Raw genomic sequence first — 17,139 nt, 5'->3', positions numbered from 1 at the left:
TCAGGGGAAGGAATAACTACCTAACCTATTTAACTCCTCATTATTTTAGGTTTTCTATAAACAGTATTAACTAATATAGATCCCGGACATCAGCTGCCTCAACAAAAGTGAATTATTTGGTACTATTAAGATGCTGCAATCTTAAATGGAAAAGTCTCAGATGTCAAATTCTACTATACGAATATTCAAAAAAATGCCTATTATATTTGCGCACACCTAGTACCCAGTTCTCTTAGAATTTTCTTCCACATTTTGAAGCAATACATTTTTTACTAGTTACACAGCCACAAATTAGTTTGTAATGGGATTTCCATAAAGCTATAGTAAGAAAAATATTTGGTATGACCTCTCAGAGCTTCTCATGATTTAAAAGACAAAATATATGAAGCATACATACCTTCAGGTTCATACTTCAGTTTTAACTCATCTATTTTAGCTCTCAGTTTCATATTTTCACTTTGGAAACGCTGGAGGCATCTTTCATTGGCAAAAAGTTTTCGCTCAATATCCAGAGCCCGCTGGCTCTCAAATAATGCTTTCATTCTCTGTATGGACAATTCACCCTTAGTGCTTTCATTTTCTTTGCTATATTAATAGGGGAAACCAAGAAATATTAAATGAACGTAAATGTAGTTGTCAGTGCAAATCTTTTATTATATATTTAAACTGTTAGTAAAAAAAATACATTTCCATGGGGTTTTTAATAACAAAAAAACAACAAACAAAATAAGCTTTAAGAGCGCTTTTAAATTGAAAAAAATCTCATGCATTCTTCAAAGGAAATGGACAATGGGGAGGGATGTTCTTTCCACATTTATGCATGTATAAATATAATCCTTTAAGTTTAAAATTATATATTTATTCTTGAAAAATTTAGATTATAAGAATATTTTCTACATTAAAGTTCTTTTCACTTACCAATCTAAGAAGCTAAAACATTTAATTATTCATTAAAAGTCTTGTTTCTTCAATAATTAGCACTAATTATATCTTGAATAAATCTCATTTGCTGCCCAGAGATATTTTTGTTGCCTTCTTTTTTGGAATTTCTTTGGTAATGTAAAACAAAATCTGTAGTTACTGACACTACTTATTATAAACAAGTCAGAACAGTCTCCATCTTTCCATCCAAATGACACTTACTTTAAGTTGTCAAGCTTTATCTGAAGTAAATCTGTGTAATAGGTGTTATCTTTCAGAGCAGCAGAGTTGTCTGAAGGTTTAGATTCCATACTTTCATATAAACTCTGAAGAAAACAATTCTTATTACTTAAAATAAATAACGTTAGGTTAGCATATGTTTATTAATGATATCAGCTGCCACTTACTGAATGCTTATCACATAGCAGGCACTGCACTAAGCACAATCCACTTAACTCGCTTACCTTCTGAACAGGTACAAGAATGGGCATTCCCCTCATACAGATAAAGGAACTGGTTTAAGATGCTACAGGCAAGTAAACTGAGAAGAGATTCTGAACTAAGATCTGTTTCCCAAGCCTAAGCTCCTAACCACATCTGTAGCCTCTGGATTCTCTCTCCTTTTAAAATGGAAGAAATACACTATGGGTTTAATTCTGGCCTTTCTGACAAAGCCTCAAATTAGAAAAATATAAAAAAGGGTAGAAATACTTAGTCATTTTTGGTGCCCCGTCTTCTGAGATTCTGATGGAATCTCTATATAATTTCTCTAGAGGAAAAAAATTTTCATCTGCTTAAAAACTGGTAAATAATTTTAAAGATTGCAGGTTAAAACCTCTTGATTAAAGCCATTATTTTCAAAGTATAGTGCTGAGCCCACTAGTGGGCCACATACACCTGCCAATTGATGTACTACAAATTTAACCGAAATTATAGTCCTTTTGACAGTCCTTATAAGAGAAAATTATGTAAACTTAAAGTTTCATAATATACTAATGGCTACAATTAAGAATACCTAAGAGGTTAACATTTTAAAAATGTCATTTATAAAATTTAATTAGTTCTTCAGTTAGTGAGAAGTTATCTGAGCTCCCTAATTTATAAATTCAATTAATTCTAATAAAAATACCAACAAGGCTTTTTTAGAGCTACACAAGATGTTCATAGAGAAAAACAAATATGCAAGAGTAGCTAGGAAACACTGAGAAAGAAAAGCTACTTCTGTAGCATTCCTGTCAAAAATACATAGCATGATTCTAATCACTTCACAAAAACCCAAAATGAGGGACAATCTACAAGTAACTGGCTTTCTCTTCAAAAATGCCAGGGTCATGACTGATAAAGATGGAAGACTTATTTCAGAGTAAGGGCAACTAAAAAGACTTGATAATTAAATACATGTAATAATGGATTGGACCCCAGAAAGAAAAGCATTCGGGGTATTTTTGTTTTGATATAAAGGACATTGAGATAATTGTTAAAATGTCAAAGACAGCTAATACTAGGTATCGCTGTTAATTTCCTGATTTTGATCATTGTACATGGTTATGTAAGAGGATGAACTTCAATAACATTGAGGTACAACTTACAAGAAAAGGAATATCTGGTTTGCAACCTACTCTCAAATGTTTAAGAAAAAAACATACATAGAGAGAGACAGAGAAAATAATAAAGCAAATGTAAAGCTGACAATTGGGGAACCTAGGTGAAGGGTATACAAGCATAATTTTATAAGTTTTCTGAAAATTTGAATTTATTTCAAAAATTTTTTTAAGAAGTAGTTTATTAAAGATTTCTACAACATAATGTTGGACAATGTGAAAAAGCTCCTACTGTACATCTATTAAAAAATGAGGTGGACAGCATGAAAAATAATCAATTGCTGATAACACGCAACATGAGGAACAAACCTCGCTGATGTAATATTGAGTTGAAGATAGACTGATTCCATTTATATGAAGCTCAGGAATATTTGTACATGTAACGCTCATTGTAACTTTGGTATAAAAAGAGACATGTTAAAACTCAATGAGTTAAACTCTAAAGATATGGGCACTTTGAGTTATAATTTACACACAATAACAAGTATGAGGTTAGTTTACTCTGCCTCTACTAAAAAGAAGTGATACTCAGAAATAGTGAAAAGCAAAAAAGAAACTAGAAGAAAAAATTTAATAAACATATTCAAGTTAAAATATTAAGATATTCAAACCAAAATTTGGCTGTTTCTAAAGGTGTTACACATACCTTAAATTTCTCCAGATTTCTAATTTCACCCAAGAGATGTTTAATTTCACCATTCTTCTGCTCTAACATGGCAAACAACCGTTCCTGCTGCTCAAATTCAGTTTGAGACCCTTTCATTTGCAGCAATGTGGCGATTTGTAACTGGAAAAAACAAAATTAACCACCCCCCCTCATAAAATTGAGTGGGGGAGAGGAAGATTCTGATAACTATAGCTTTGGTATAACTCATATTTTGTACATTACTTTGAACTCATTTTGAAAATTAAACTAATTAGCTATTTCTAGTCTAATAATCTAATAACCTGAAGACATTTATATCAAAAAGTGTAGATACTTATCTTGCCTATTTATGAATGATATATGAAGTCCATAACAATTATGTGTACTTCTATGAAACATAATTGAACTGCATGGCTTTGGTCTGGAAGCATATCACTTCACTGATAAATAAGCCTGGCCAAATGCTGTACTCTACTTATCATACACACTCTCATTTAAGAGTCTGATGAGGTTTATAAAAAAATTTAAATAACTTCAATAGTATTACGTGGGAGAAATTAAGCTGCTCACATTCACAAATGTGAGATTCATAAAGCACAAGGATGGAAAGCAAAGGGTAAAAACGCAATCAAAGAATATTGAAGAAATATTCGATATATATTTTTTCAATGTTTTTTAAGAGCAGCAATAAACTTACCTAATTATGACTCCACTTAAACCTAGAGTCACATAGCAATTGAAAAGAAATTAACTAAAATTCCCACCTAGCATTTCTTTCTGCTTCAGAAATTTCTGGAGTTCTAAAATGTGTCAATTAGTTTAAATATAGTTTCAAGTAAAGCAAACAATGATATAAGAGTGCAGGTATTGCTACAAGAGAGAAAGACAGTGTTTAACATTTTCAATGATCCATTTTTTGTTTCTGCTTCAGACTGGTGGCTAAATACATTTAGCCTAAGAAGATCCAGAATGCTACTTATGTCTAAGGTAACTTCGGTAGTATTAAGTGCGGGAAATTATTACAGTTTGAGATATCATAGGAACGTTGGGAGATTAACAGTAGTAGCCCAACAAATACTGAAAGAAAACAGAGCAAATATGAAAAAATTTACAAAGACATCATTCTCAGATACGAGAGAGCCTCAGTACATCAGGCCGCACAGTCAAAATTCTAAGAAATAAAAGCCACAGCTATTTTTTATTAAGTCAGCACTTCTTATTTGCCAAGTACCATCTAAGTACTTTTGTTTATGCTTTTATTTAACTCCAGGACAATTCTAAGAGGCAGGTTCTATCATCTCTACTTTATAGAAGAGGTGACTGATGCTCTGAAAAGTAAAAATACTTGTCCAAAGTAACACGGCAAACAAGTGACAGAATAAAGATTCAATCCCATCTAATGCAAGGCTTAATCACTGACCTTTCCTACTCTAGAAAATCTCATCATCCAAAATAAAAGGCAAGAAGTTTTCCAGATTCCAAGTTATCATCTTAGGAGAGTTAGGTACAACAGGAATCAGGATTATAAGGGCTGGTATAATACTGAAATCTTTCCAATGTCCACATGTTTTTCTGTTACCATCTGTTTGACTAAAATGACGATCAAGAAACCCTTAACATTAAAAGGGCCTATATGCTTGACATAAGGAACTACAAGGAAAGGAAATACAAATTTCACCCTATAAATAAGCCTTTGGGAGAGAACTAAAGAATGGTGAGAAAGCTGGTTTTAGCTGAAGTAGAAACTTTAGGGCTATGCTCAAACAAACAAACAAACAAACAAAACACCAAGCCAACAGCAGGAAATAAAAACATTTGATTCTCTTTTTTCTCCACCCCACTAAGATAGATTTATATGTCTCTGACAAGGCTAGTGGAGTAATTATTTAAAAAAAATCAATCAGTGGATACTAAATACACTACTACTAAACCTTTACTATAGGATTTTAAAAAATATAAATAAATCTTTTGCTCAATTTAAAAATGTTGATTTTTTTCTGAAGTTCTAGAAATAACTTTCTAGTACACTCTTTGAAGGAAAAGATGCTTTCTTTGATATATCTGTACACGAAATACCAATACAAAACAGGTTTAGTAAATTTTTCATGGTGGTAATTCTATACCTTCATTCTTTGCATCTGTTCTCTATTAAATGCATTTTGCTTCTTTAGTGACTGATACTTGACTTTCATAGTGATAAACTGACGTTCCATTGCTGCCCTTCGATCTTCTACCTAGAAAATATTAACATGTTTAATTATGCTTGTATTAAGTGAAACGTTAATTTAATCATCGAAATGTCTGTACGAAATGTAAGGACCTCTGCAAACAAAGAGTTGCCTTTACTACTGGGGTCCAGGGCTTGCTGGAGTGCCTGGTCCAATTGCACTTGAAGATCTTGATTTGCTACACGAGCTTTCTAAATTCAAAAAAGAAAACAATTTAGCTAATAGACATTAGATTAGCAAGAAAACGACTTATTACAAATTAGAAAAGATGTTACCACAATCATAATACCTCTAGGGCATTATAGTAAGAAACTGCTTCTTTCTCTCGCTCCTCTTTTTCCTCTTTAAGCCGGTCTACCTGGCGTATTAAGTTAGAATTAAGAAGTTCTAGTTGTTCTTGTCTGTACTGTAGTTCATTCACTTCTTCTTTGAGGGTGGTCTATTTAACAAGAATTGAAAAAGAGGAAACTCATGAATAATCCTTTATTTAGCAGCTGCTCAGTTTACATATCAGCAATGATTCACACTTAAAACTAAAGAAGTAGTCAAAGGTTTTAAGATGCATAATAAAATAATAAAAATTACTAAAATTTTCAGCAGGGAATTAAATAAAAGGCTCCAGAGATTTTCTTTCCTATGTATTTAAGGCTTTAATTTTTAATGTTAGCCTGCAATGAAAAAACTATGTTCATATGCATATCAACTTCCAAAGGACAACATTTTATGTTGGGCATTTATGACACAAACTAGGATCAGAGTCAATTTCTCTAAATTCTTCTAGAGGTTTCATTAATCTAAGGTCTGCTTTATGTAATCATATAATCTAAAACTTTATTATACATGAAATAATCCACTTAAAAACTATATAAAACATTTTTAATTAGATCAAAATTAGGCCAAAAAACATTTCAGCCTTAAAACTAGCTCATAAGATTACAAAAACATGTAAAAAATATGCAAGAAGAAAACCTGAGAACACATATGCCATAAAAATTACCTTCACGCTTTCCATTTCAGTCAGCTCAATTTGAAGAGCCAGCATCTCTGAAGACATGCTTTCATGTACACGTTCAGACATTATCCGCATTTCCTCTGATTTACAAGAGAGGAGTTCCTTCTGATGATGTACTTTGTGCTTTAGCTGCTTTTCACTAAGCCTAGCTTCATCTAATTCTGCTTTCAGTTTTTCTAACTAAATAAAAAAAAAAAATTCACAATCTTATTAATCAAAAGGTTACTGAATGTCATCAGAACATAAGTTGCAGTACAAACTGTTTTGGTACCTGCACGATAACTATTTTGGAAGACTGTCAAGCAGAACAAAACTATTTAATAACTCTTCCTAAAATGTTACATAGTTCCAAATCTTGGTAAACTAAGAGCATAGCTTTAAAGGAAACAAACTTATCGCAGGAGGGTGAAGCTTCACGGTCAGTCCTAGGTTTAACCTGTCTCAGTTTCATCCCTCACATACAAAAGTGGTAAATGACTGTACCCACCAACACAACTCTCAACTGAGGCTCTCAACCGAGATTGGGTGGGTAAAACATTCAGGACCATGCCTAGCATTCACTAAATGGTTTCTGTTATCAATAAAAAACTTCTGCTTGGTATCCAAGGTAATGATTTTCATCTAAACTGAATTATCTTCAATAGCATTTCAACATTCTTGAAATATATCCTGATATTTTCTATTTAAAAAATTAGAGCCTCTTAGCTTGATTTGTTCTCCCTTTTCTACTTTCACGATATAAAATAAAAAATGTCAGCTGAATGATCTATGTGAATGGCCATCTCTGAAAAATATCACTGACTGACCCAAACGTACTGCATGATAAGACTACTGAGGTTTCTTATTTGGCCAAGCCTAGGCATCTTTTAATAGATAGTGGCATGCCTTATTTTATAAACATACAAATAATCCACATACATAAACAAAATAGGCCTGGATTCCTGACCCCTTTGGCTGCTGTGTGAAGAATGAATGGAACAAACAGCAATGACACAAGCAAACTACCTAGATAGAGGGCTATAGTAGTAGTCTGGGAGAGAGATGGTAGTGATCTTCACTAGAGTGGTAGGAGCGCAGATGAATGTTTTATACGTCAAATTCTTAGAACTTGTTGATGGATTAAATGTGAGAAATAAGTGAAAGAAAGATAGCAAATATAGCTCCAAAATTTTGGCACAAGTGATTTGAAAACATCACTTGTGAGACTAAAAATATCTTTTGACAGATTTAGTATTTGCTCCACCGAAAAGCCATCTCTATAATTGGCCTTGCCTCAGTCTCTGAATATTTCCTGCATTATCCTTTTTTGTTTAGGTAATGAAAACTACTGCTAAAATGAAAATAACACCAGAGTGGGTGGATGGGGGTGCATCATTACCAGTCAGTAGTGGTGTCTCAACTAAAATTACTTTCAGACAAGCCGGATTACTACTTGCCAGAAAGGTATGAGAGATGATTCTAAGTATTACACAAAAGTATATTTTTATAGTTATGTTTGTACTGCATATTAGGAAAAAAATATAACCAGCTCAAACATGCAAGTTCATTGATATCATTACTTAAAATGAGAAAAGATTTAAAAAGTCCATTTAATGAGAAATTATGTAATAGTATAGGTGGTACACATGAAACACTGAAAATTGGAAAACAGACTTTTGAGAAATCAGGATAAAAGTAAGGCTAGAGAGGGTTCTGAAAAGTATGGACTCTATACAAAGAGGAGCCACAATAAAAGTTATGGATTCCTTCGAAGTAACCTGAAGGCACTGTGTAGATAGGGGTGCCAAAAGGGAATGGATAGTCACTGAATCACCGTTTATTCTGTATTTATGCTTTAAATGGAGCCAATATAATGTGTCATTAGACTAAGTGTAGTGACACAGGCTTGAGAATCAGCCTCAGTTCAAATTTTGATTGATAATTTCTAGCTTTATAATTCCATCCAAGATAATCAGTTTAAATATTGGTTTTTCTCATGTTATATGGAGATAATAATGGTATCTCCCTTATGGAGTTGTTATAAGAAATTAAATCATATATATTAGTTTATTTTCAATAAACAAACTATAATGTAACAATTCTAATGTATACTAATTTACGAGAAACTATTTGTTTCTTCTGGGGAATTACAGATATACCACTAACTGTAGTGAAAGCTAGGGGACTAATCTTTCTGAAAGAGGACTACCATACCATATGCTATAAGGAAAGAGATCATGCCGGTCACTAAACTAAAACTCCACAACGAATATCCAGTTACTAAAATTAAATAATTGTATTTAATCACTAGAATGTTATTTATACAAGTTCCTTAGATAAACTCTTGTTTCTCAGTATTTCTATTCCTAACATTAAGATGATAGAACCCTTGACTTCAGCTAGATTGCATGGATGGTACTAAGAAAATCTTTATCACCTAATGTTTACAGACTGCTGTATAAGAATGGAACATTTTTTGTTCTGAAGTACATGGACATCCAAACCTTATTTTTTAGTTCATTCACTTCCTGTCCATGGTTTCTGCTCAGTTGTTCTTCTAATTTCTCCAGGTGCATTTTTTGATCTTGTTTAATAGCATCACATTCAGAGCTCAAACTTTCTAACATTCGACTCTTGAGCTCAACTTCTCTCTGAAGTGTGTATTTTTCTTGTTCATAATTCTGAAAGCAGATTCAATTACAATTCAGTTGCATAAAAATAACTTAAAGCCATCATATATAAGCAGTTCTCACCTTCAATTGTTTCATTCCTGTTTTATACATTTGCTGCTTTTTAAGTAACAGTTACATGTAAAATCTGGAATAATTTAGTAGCCAATCAGTCTTAAAAAACTCCTACGGTTACTTTGAGATTGCATTCAAGTCTATGGTAGGGATATGGTAATTACTTCTATGCACTGCCAAAGAAGTAAAAAAGGGTTCCATGGCATGTTAATGTGGCATATAATCTCTGCTAGGGGGAAAAAAAAAAGAAAAAGAAAAAAAAGTAATAACACTTATCAAACCATTACTTGGTTTGATAATAACATGCTCTACTCATAGCTCTTAATAAAAGGAAGAAACAGTAGACTAGGTGTAAAGTGAAATACTAAGTCAGCCCTTACTTTTAGAATGTAGTCACCTAATAAATGTTCACAAATGACTACTTGAATGAATACTCCCTTGAGACAAAAGGAATATTTAATAGGACTTTTTCTTACTGACAAGAAAATTTAAAGATAAAAGGGGCATCAGTTCAAAATCCTTCAATAAGGTTAAAAAAATAAGATTAAATAAAAGATAAAATTAAAAAGTAAAAGCTGCCATCAGTTATTTTTACCTGCTATATTTAAATTTTGAGATGGAAGTTTACATGTTACAGTTTACTAAATAACCTGATTTATTGAGTTTTTTCAATAAACATGTGTCAGACATTAGGGATACAGTAGTGAACAAGACAACAAAATCCTCTCTCTCATGGTGTTTTTAATGTGGAAGTAATTAGCATTACAGAGAATTAAGAGAGTGAATAATGGAAAATTTACAATACATAGTCAGCCTCTCTGCTGAGGTGACATCTAACAGAAACCTCAAAGTTGAGAACTCAATCCATTTCAAGTGAGGTATGAATAACTCAGATGGAGGCAACAGCTCATATAAAGCTCATAAGGCAGGGCTGGTATAGCTAAGAACGAGAGAAAGTAGTCTGAGGTGAAGTCAAAGGTTGGCAGGGGTCAGATCACATAGGGATTTGCAAACCCAGGTAAGAAGCTTGGATTTTTTGTAAATATAATCGGAAGCCATTGTATGTTTTTAGCAGGGCTGTGACATTTCTTGTTTATTCTTTGATGACCACTTGGCTGCTGTATAAAGAGTGAATGCATGAACAGCAATGAGGGAAGCAGGCAACCTGGTTAGAAGGCTACGGTAGTAATCTAGGGGAGAGATAATGGTGGTCTGGACTAGAATGGCAGTAGCGTAAATGAATGTTTTATAAGTCAAGGTCTTAGAGCTTATTAATGGATTAAATATGATAAATAAGAGACAGAAAAATATCGAGTAAAACTACGATTTCTGGCTTGAGCAACTGGATGGATGTTATTACATTTACTAAATAAGCTAAAGAAAACTGCAAAAGAATGTTTGGTTAGTGGGCAAGGGAATCAACAATTCTGTCCGTTTATATTAAGTTTGAGATGTCCATTAGCAGGCAAGTGAATACACAAGTCTAGACCTTAGAGGACAAGTAAGGACTTGGTGTAGTGTCAGGGGCATTTAGATGTTATCTAAAGCTATGAAACGAGTGAGGTTACTTGTTTCATAAGAAGAGTGCAGACAAAACCAAATATAAAATCCAATACATGAAGAGAGCAAACATAAATTGATTTTTTAAACTCAGAATACACTGGGTCGGAAAGTACATTAGGAATTCATTTAGTTCATTCCCCTTTACAGGGTTAGAACTAGATCTAAAATATTCAGAAAATAAAAATAATATTAATTACTAGACAACACAAATCTTCAATAGCTAAGCACACCCTAGTAAACAGAGGAGTCTAGAGTCCTACCTCAGTTATGGTCATTATTTCATTACGACATTTATCTAATTGTGTCTGCAATTCATTTTGACTCTCTACTAGTTGTAAACCATACTGTGCAGCTTTCAGTCGTTCTTCTTCAACCACTTTGAGCTTGCAACGAAGATCTGCAATTATATCTTCCTCCATAATTTTTTCCTATTTTTGGTCAGCTGTAAATAGAGAAAATAAAAGTATTTAAGCTAAAAAAACTTCATACAATGATATCAATTAAAATATATATTTTTTTCAATACCACTGTGATACAAAAACATAGTATGAAAGATTTTCTCCCTGATTTTTAAGTGGTTATATTTACATTCTTGTTCTAAGAATGTATGATTTCATTACCTGATTTGTGATCAAATCAAACAGAGCAAAAAAAAGATATATTTAATTTTGCTCTTAAGAAATGCAGTATCCGGAAACTGTTCAATGTTGTGTGCTAAGCTTCCTTAAATGCTGTTAGGGTGAGTCTCATAATTATATCATTATACAGGTAATCAAGTTAAGACAAGAATGAAAGAAATCAAAAAACTTTATAGTAGCATGACTGCTACTTAACATATGAAAAGGCAGCTTTGAATAAGGTTCATAAGAACCATCACGTCCACAATTTTTCACAATAGTGATGACTTCCTGAACACATTAAATTTGCCACATTAAACATGCTTTATTGAAAACAGACTCACTAGTATTTTCCTAGTTATTCATAAGAAGGCATGCAAAACAGAAACCATGTTCAGAGTAAAGAACATTGCTGTCATTTTACATTTTTAAGCAAGGACTTAAATTATAGAGAAACATTCCGCTTTAACTCAGCCTCACTTATCATCTTTTCCAAACTGGTCTCAGCCTCTTAGGCCAGGCTCAAACTCAGCCTTGCCTTCAAAGGGCAACAGTCCATTATCAAGGTGTTCCCCCATGTCTCTAATCAATGTAGTCAAATATGTTCTTGAATGCGTTGTATGCTGAGTCCACTCTGTATACTTCAGATACATCAGATGTCAAATGGACCAAAATGGATTTTATATTTGGTTTTGTCTGCACTCTTCTTTCATGAAACTTACCTGCCTGTAAGCACTAACCATATAATAATTAAATAAACTAGCAAGTAGAAATGGGGAAAGAAAAACAAACGGACAAGGGAACTTGGAAGAGGTCCCCCTTAATACCAATTCAAACATGTGTATATGTTTGAACTGATATTGTTTAACTAGGGTGAAATTTAAAACAAGTATTGGAGTGGAGGGAGGCCCTCAGGTGACTTCTGAGCAAAGTCTTGGAGAGTATAAAAGAATGAACCCATGTACCTATTCAGGGAAAGAATGTTCCAGGCATAGGTGTAGCACTATATCAGAAGGAAGCCCAAAGAATGTGTAAGACAGAGTTCAGGTCACAGGATCACAGGAGATAATAGGGGAGAACAGGCAGATCACGCCATTGTAAGCTTATCTCTGGGTGAAATGGGAAATTATTGCAAAGTCTGGAAGAAGAGAGTTGATACCTTTAAAAAGATCATTTTGGCTGCTATTTTTAATATTTTGAAGGTTAGCAAGTTGAAAGCAGAAAGACCAGGTGAGATGATTGCTCACACAAGGTTGTTGCATGAGGTGAGAAATGGTCAGATTTTACATATATTTTGAAAGTAAAGCCAACATTTTCTGACAAATAGAATGTCGGATTGTGAAAAAGAGAGAAGTCAAAAATGCCTCCATGGCTTCTAGCCTAAGTAACTAGTAGAACAGATTTGCCATTAGCTGAGGCATCAAAAACTGTGAGTAAAGACTATTTTAGACAGAAAATCAGAGGCTTAAGTGTTGGGCATGACATATGTCAAGTAAGCAGTTGGCTACAATTAAAAGGAGAGGGATCTGGGCTGAAGATAGAAATTTGGGAGTTATTAGCATAAATCCTTGATCCTTGATATCACCAGAGGATGAGCACAATTAAAGAAAAGAGGGCCAAGGAGTGAGCCCTAATAAGAGACAGGAAAGTAAAACAGCAAAGTATAAATTAAACCAAGAGGATGCACTGTCCTGGAAGCCAATTAACAAAAGTATATTAAGGAGGTACATGTGATCAACTGTGCCAAATGCTAAGTCAAGGAGAGAACAGAGAATTGGCCATTGGATTTTAATTCAGAGGTCACTAGTGACCCTAAGAGCAGTTTTGGTGGAGAAATGGGGGCAAAAACCTGGCTGGAATGAGTTGGAGAAAGAATAATATGAGAATAGCAGACAGCAAGTAGTTTTGCCACAAAGGAGAGTAGATAAATGGGGCAGTACCTGGAGCGGAAGTAGGATCAGGTGTTTTGTTTTTTGTTTCATTTTTAAGATTTAAAAAAAAAAAAAAATTAAGAAAAATTATTACAATTCTAAAAAGTTTAAGAAGAAAAAATAACAGTATGCTTGTATGCCATCGGATAGATGCAGGAGAGAAGAAAAACTGATATAAAAGACATGGAAAATTGCTGGAGTGATGAGTAAAGAGGATGATCTAATGCACAAGAACTAATTTTAGACAGAAGTATGAATATTTCATCTACAATAAGAAAAAGCAAAGTATTATGGGTACAGACATTGATAAGTAGGTAGATATAGTGGTGAGAGTCTGCATAGTACTCTTCTAACTGCTTCAATTTATCTGTGAATTAGAAAGCAAGGTCTTTAAGAATGAAGATGTAGAGGTTTTAGAAGAGAAAAAATAAGTATCCTCCATTATCCAAAGCTGGCATTAACTGCTCTAAAATGCAAGACCTTCCCAAAGCCTGTACATAGTGGGGCCAGCCACTAACTGTTACACTGTTAATTTATATTTGTTGAGGATTTGCCATTTGACAGGAAAAGTGCTTTAAACACATTATCTCACTGAATTAAGTACTATCACCATAAACATTTACTGAAGAAAAAAGAGCTAGCCTCAAGACATCCCCACCAGCAATGTCCAAAGAAGCCAAAATATTAGCTTCAAAAGAATTCAAAAATCATTCAAAACATTTGCTAGAATTCCTATTATGTGTCAAGTACTGTGCTATTGCTGAGAACACGATGACCTTCAAACTAGACAATATCCCTGCCTTCTTGAATCTTACAGTCTATGAGTGGAAAGGCATTAAGTCAAATAACTGAACAGTCAAGTTACAAGTGTGGTAAGTGCAAGAGGGAGAGATGTATGGTGCTTTCAGAGACCATAACACAGAGGAGCTGTCCTAATCTGGTTAGTGGGGCCAGGGTAGGGGGAAATATGGACAGGAGAGATTCCCTAAGGAAGTGACTTTTCAGTAGAGGTCTAATGGTTGAGTACGAGTTAATCAATCTGCAAAGAGAGGGTTGAATAATAACTATATCTAATATGTGTCATACATTGTGCTTGGTGCTTTGCATACTTTATCTTATTTAATCCTCTCAACATCCCCATGGAATATAAAGTATTTCCCCTAATTTACACATGTGCAAACTGAGGCACAGAAAGGTTAACTTGCCCAAGGTTTATCAGCTATTAAGTGTCTAAAGGAGATGGGAATCAGGATCTGGATCGAAAGCCTGGTGTTCCTAACCTCTTTTCTGTTCTGCCTCTCGGAAAGAGCATACACAAAACATTTAGGAGACAGAAAGCTCTGGGAAACAGGTTGCCTGAGTTCTTACCCCACATTCACTACTCACTGGCTGCATAAACTTGGAACTTATTTAATGTCTTGTTTTGTCATCCATAAAATAAGGACAATAATATCTACCTAAAAGGATTTTTGAGAAGATTAAACCAGCCAATGGGTGAAGAGCAATTAGAGCAAACTCCGACCCGCAGCTGTCTGGGGAAGCCTGTGCAACAGAAACATAATGTGAGCTACATGTGATTTTTAATTTTCAAGAAGCCACATTAAAAAATATAAATACAAGTGAAATTCCTTTGAATATTTTGTTTAATCCAGGGATCCAAAATATTATTTCCACATGTAATCACTATAAAAATTCGAAATCCGGGGTGTATTTTACATTTATAGCATTTCTCATTTGGACATGTGGCTAGTGGCTATGGTACCGGATAGCACAGATCCAGTGTTTCTTTCGGAGGCCGGCAGCCAACCCCGACTTCCATATTTATGCAGAATCCCCGGGGGCAGCAAGGCGGCCCAACGGAAAATTGAGACCGGCTCGGAATTTGGTTTACACGAACGCTGTGTTCCGCTGAATAAACTGTTCTGGCTAAACGCCTCGGCGAAGACCCAGGCCCTATGTATCCTTAGGCTCTGCTCTCTCCTCCCCAGTATCCCTTCTACGCTGTTCCCCGCTGCTCCTCGGCAGACGCACTTTCCTTCAGGCCCTTTGCCCCTACCTCTCTCATTCCTTTCCCCTGCTGCTACAAGTGGCGACTTGTGATGAGAGTTCATCGCGCCCAGGTCCGTGAGGGGAACTAAACTCACCACAGAAACATCAGCGGATTCACTCAGCTCACTCTCCCGAAAGCGCCAGGGATTTTTGAATGCAGTTCCCGCGAGAATACGAACTTCTCACGAGATGTTCCGCCCAAGCCGCACGTAAAGGAAAAAGCGAGAACGCCCATCAGAGTGCCCCGCCCACCTGCTGCGACTTCCGTTTCGCAAGCGGAAAGCCGTGGGTTTGCGGTAGGCGCAGGCGTGACTTAGTCTTGTCAACTTTACTCATAGTTGGTTTCCTGGGTGTGTAACAAGCTTTCGCTTTTGGGTGCCGTGTTTTTTGTTTTGTTAAAACGATAGTACCTTCTGGAGAGACCGTGCCACTGGAAGGTGAGGCAGTGGGGAATTCTGAGATGTGGCGGCCTCATACTCCGTACCAGTGGATTGGCCAGTGTGTGCTCTAAGGGGATTGCCCCCAGATAGATACCTGTCATATGGTTCCAGGAATCTGAATCAGTGTGACAGTGCCAAAAAGCATCATAGGGCAGAATCACAGGTACCTTTAGCAGACAGACTAATAGCTATTATAATGGGGTTAACATTTGAGCCTTCCCCGTTTACCAGTACAGTGTTAAACTTTACACAGGTTATCTCATTTAAGCCCGCCAACAGCCTTGTGAGGTGGATACAGAGGAAAACAAAGCCCACAATAAGAAAAGTGTGTTGGCCAAGTGGTAGAATTAGAGTTTGAACTAATGCAGTCTATTGCTAAGTCCAAGCTCTTGCCTGTGTGTTTAAGTAATGAATTTATGTTTTGTAACCTGATACCTATTCATTATTCGGAAATAATAATAACCAACATTTCGTGAGCACTTCTGAGTCCTAGCTGCTGTTCTGTGGATCATGTGTTTTTAAGTCTCTTACCTACTTAAGGGCTTGGTCATATCCCATCTCATTATTAGTTTTTTCTCTCCTATTGGCTCTTCCATATCAACATAAACATGTTTTCCTCTCAAAAAATATAATGTGAGCTACATATGATTTTTAATTTTTAAGGAGCTTTCCTCTCAACACTAACCTCCCTTGACCTCAATCAGCTACTACCCAATTTATTTGCTTCCCTTGATAGCAAAAGTCCTGGGGAAAAAAGTTTCGACTTGCTATCTTCACTTTTTTACCTTTTATTATAACTTTTTGCCACTTAAGATTTTGGTCCCTGCCCGTCCAGTGAAGTGGCTTTTCTCAATGTCACCAGTGAGTTCTAGTTTACAAAATCCATTATTTAGTCCTCACGTCTCTTGACATTTGACAGTTGATTGCTCTTATTGAGTCTTCTTTTAGGTCTTAGGATGCCACACCCTTCTTGCTTTCCTCTTCTTAGTTTCCTTTGCAGACTTCTGTTTCTTATTGAGCTAGGCCAGACCATAAAGGATTGATCTGGGTTTGTTGAGGGCATTCAAGGGTAATTAGCAAAATCATGGAAGTTATCCATATCACAATTAAGGTCATTCATTCTTTAGGAAGTGTCTGTATAGAATGCTGCTACTACCACCACTGGACACTAGATGTCACAAGTGAAATGAATTCTAGATGGTCCCTGCTTGTTTAGATAAATGGCTTAAGATTCACAGTTCCATGGGGAGCACAGCAAAGAGAATGTAGTCAGCAGTAATGTAATGGCTATGTGTAGAGCCAGAGGGGTGATAAGAGTAATTTGGATCATTTCATAAACTATATAAATGTCTAACCAATGTACTGTATACTTGAAACTAATACTAAAATAAAATACTAAAATAGAACG

General features: G+C 35.1%; 1 protein-coding gene across 5 annotated transcripts in view; it reads right to left on the bottom strand.

The window, feature by feature from the left end:
• The window catches only part of SPDL1 (spindle apparatus coiled-coil protein 1), a 33,155-nt gene extending 17,629 nt beyond the window's left edge, over positions 1-15,526 (bottom strand). For 4 of the 5 annotated variants that reach the window (XM_025043077.1, XM_025043078.1, XM_006906497.3 and 1 more), the window contains exons 1-10: positions 15,387-15,526; positions 10,955-11,136; positions 8,892-9,068; positions 6,394-6,588; positions 5,686-5,835; positions 5,489-5,587; positions 5,292-5,402; positions 3,169-3,309; positions 1,144-1,247; positions 398-585 (exon numbers count right to left, since the gene is read on the bottom strand). In XM_025043077.1, coding sequence (XP_024898845.1) covers positions 398-585; positions 1,144-1,247; positions 3,169-3,309; positions 5,292-5,402; positions 5,489-5,587; positions 5,686-5,835; positions 6,394-6,588; positions 8,892-9,068; positions 10,955-11,113 — 1,324 coding nt within the window. In that variant the 5' untranslated portion in view covers positions 11,114-11,136; positions 15,387-15,526. Of the gene's footprint in view, positions 1-397; positions 586-1,143; positions 1,248-3,168; positions 3,310-5,291; positions 5,403-5,488; positions 5,588-5,685; positions 5,836-6,393; positions 6,589-8,891; positions 9,069-10,954; positions 11,137-15,298 lie in introns of all 5 variants that reach the window. The other variant, XM_025043076.1, reaches the window with a different exon arrangement.
• Positions 15,527-17,139: the final 1,613 nt, after the last annotated feature.

The sequence above is a fragment of the Pteropus alecto genome, unplaced genomic scaffold (assembly GCF_000325575.1).
Source record: "Pteropus alecto unplaced genomic scaffold, ASM32557v1 scaffold40, whole genome shotgun sequence".
In the NCBI taxonomy this organism is placed as follows: domain Eukaryota; kingdom Metazoa; phylum Chordata; class Mammalia; order Chiroptera; family Pteropodidae; genus Pteropus; species Pteropus alecto.
Note: the sequence above shows the minus strand (reverse complement) of the source record. Positions and strands in the feature narration are given on the sequence as shown.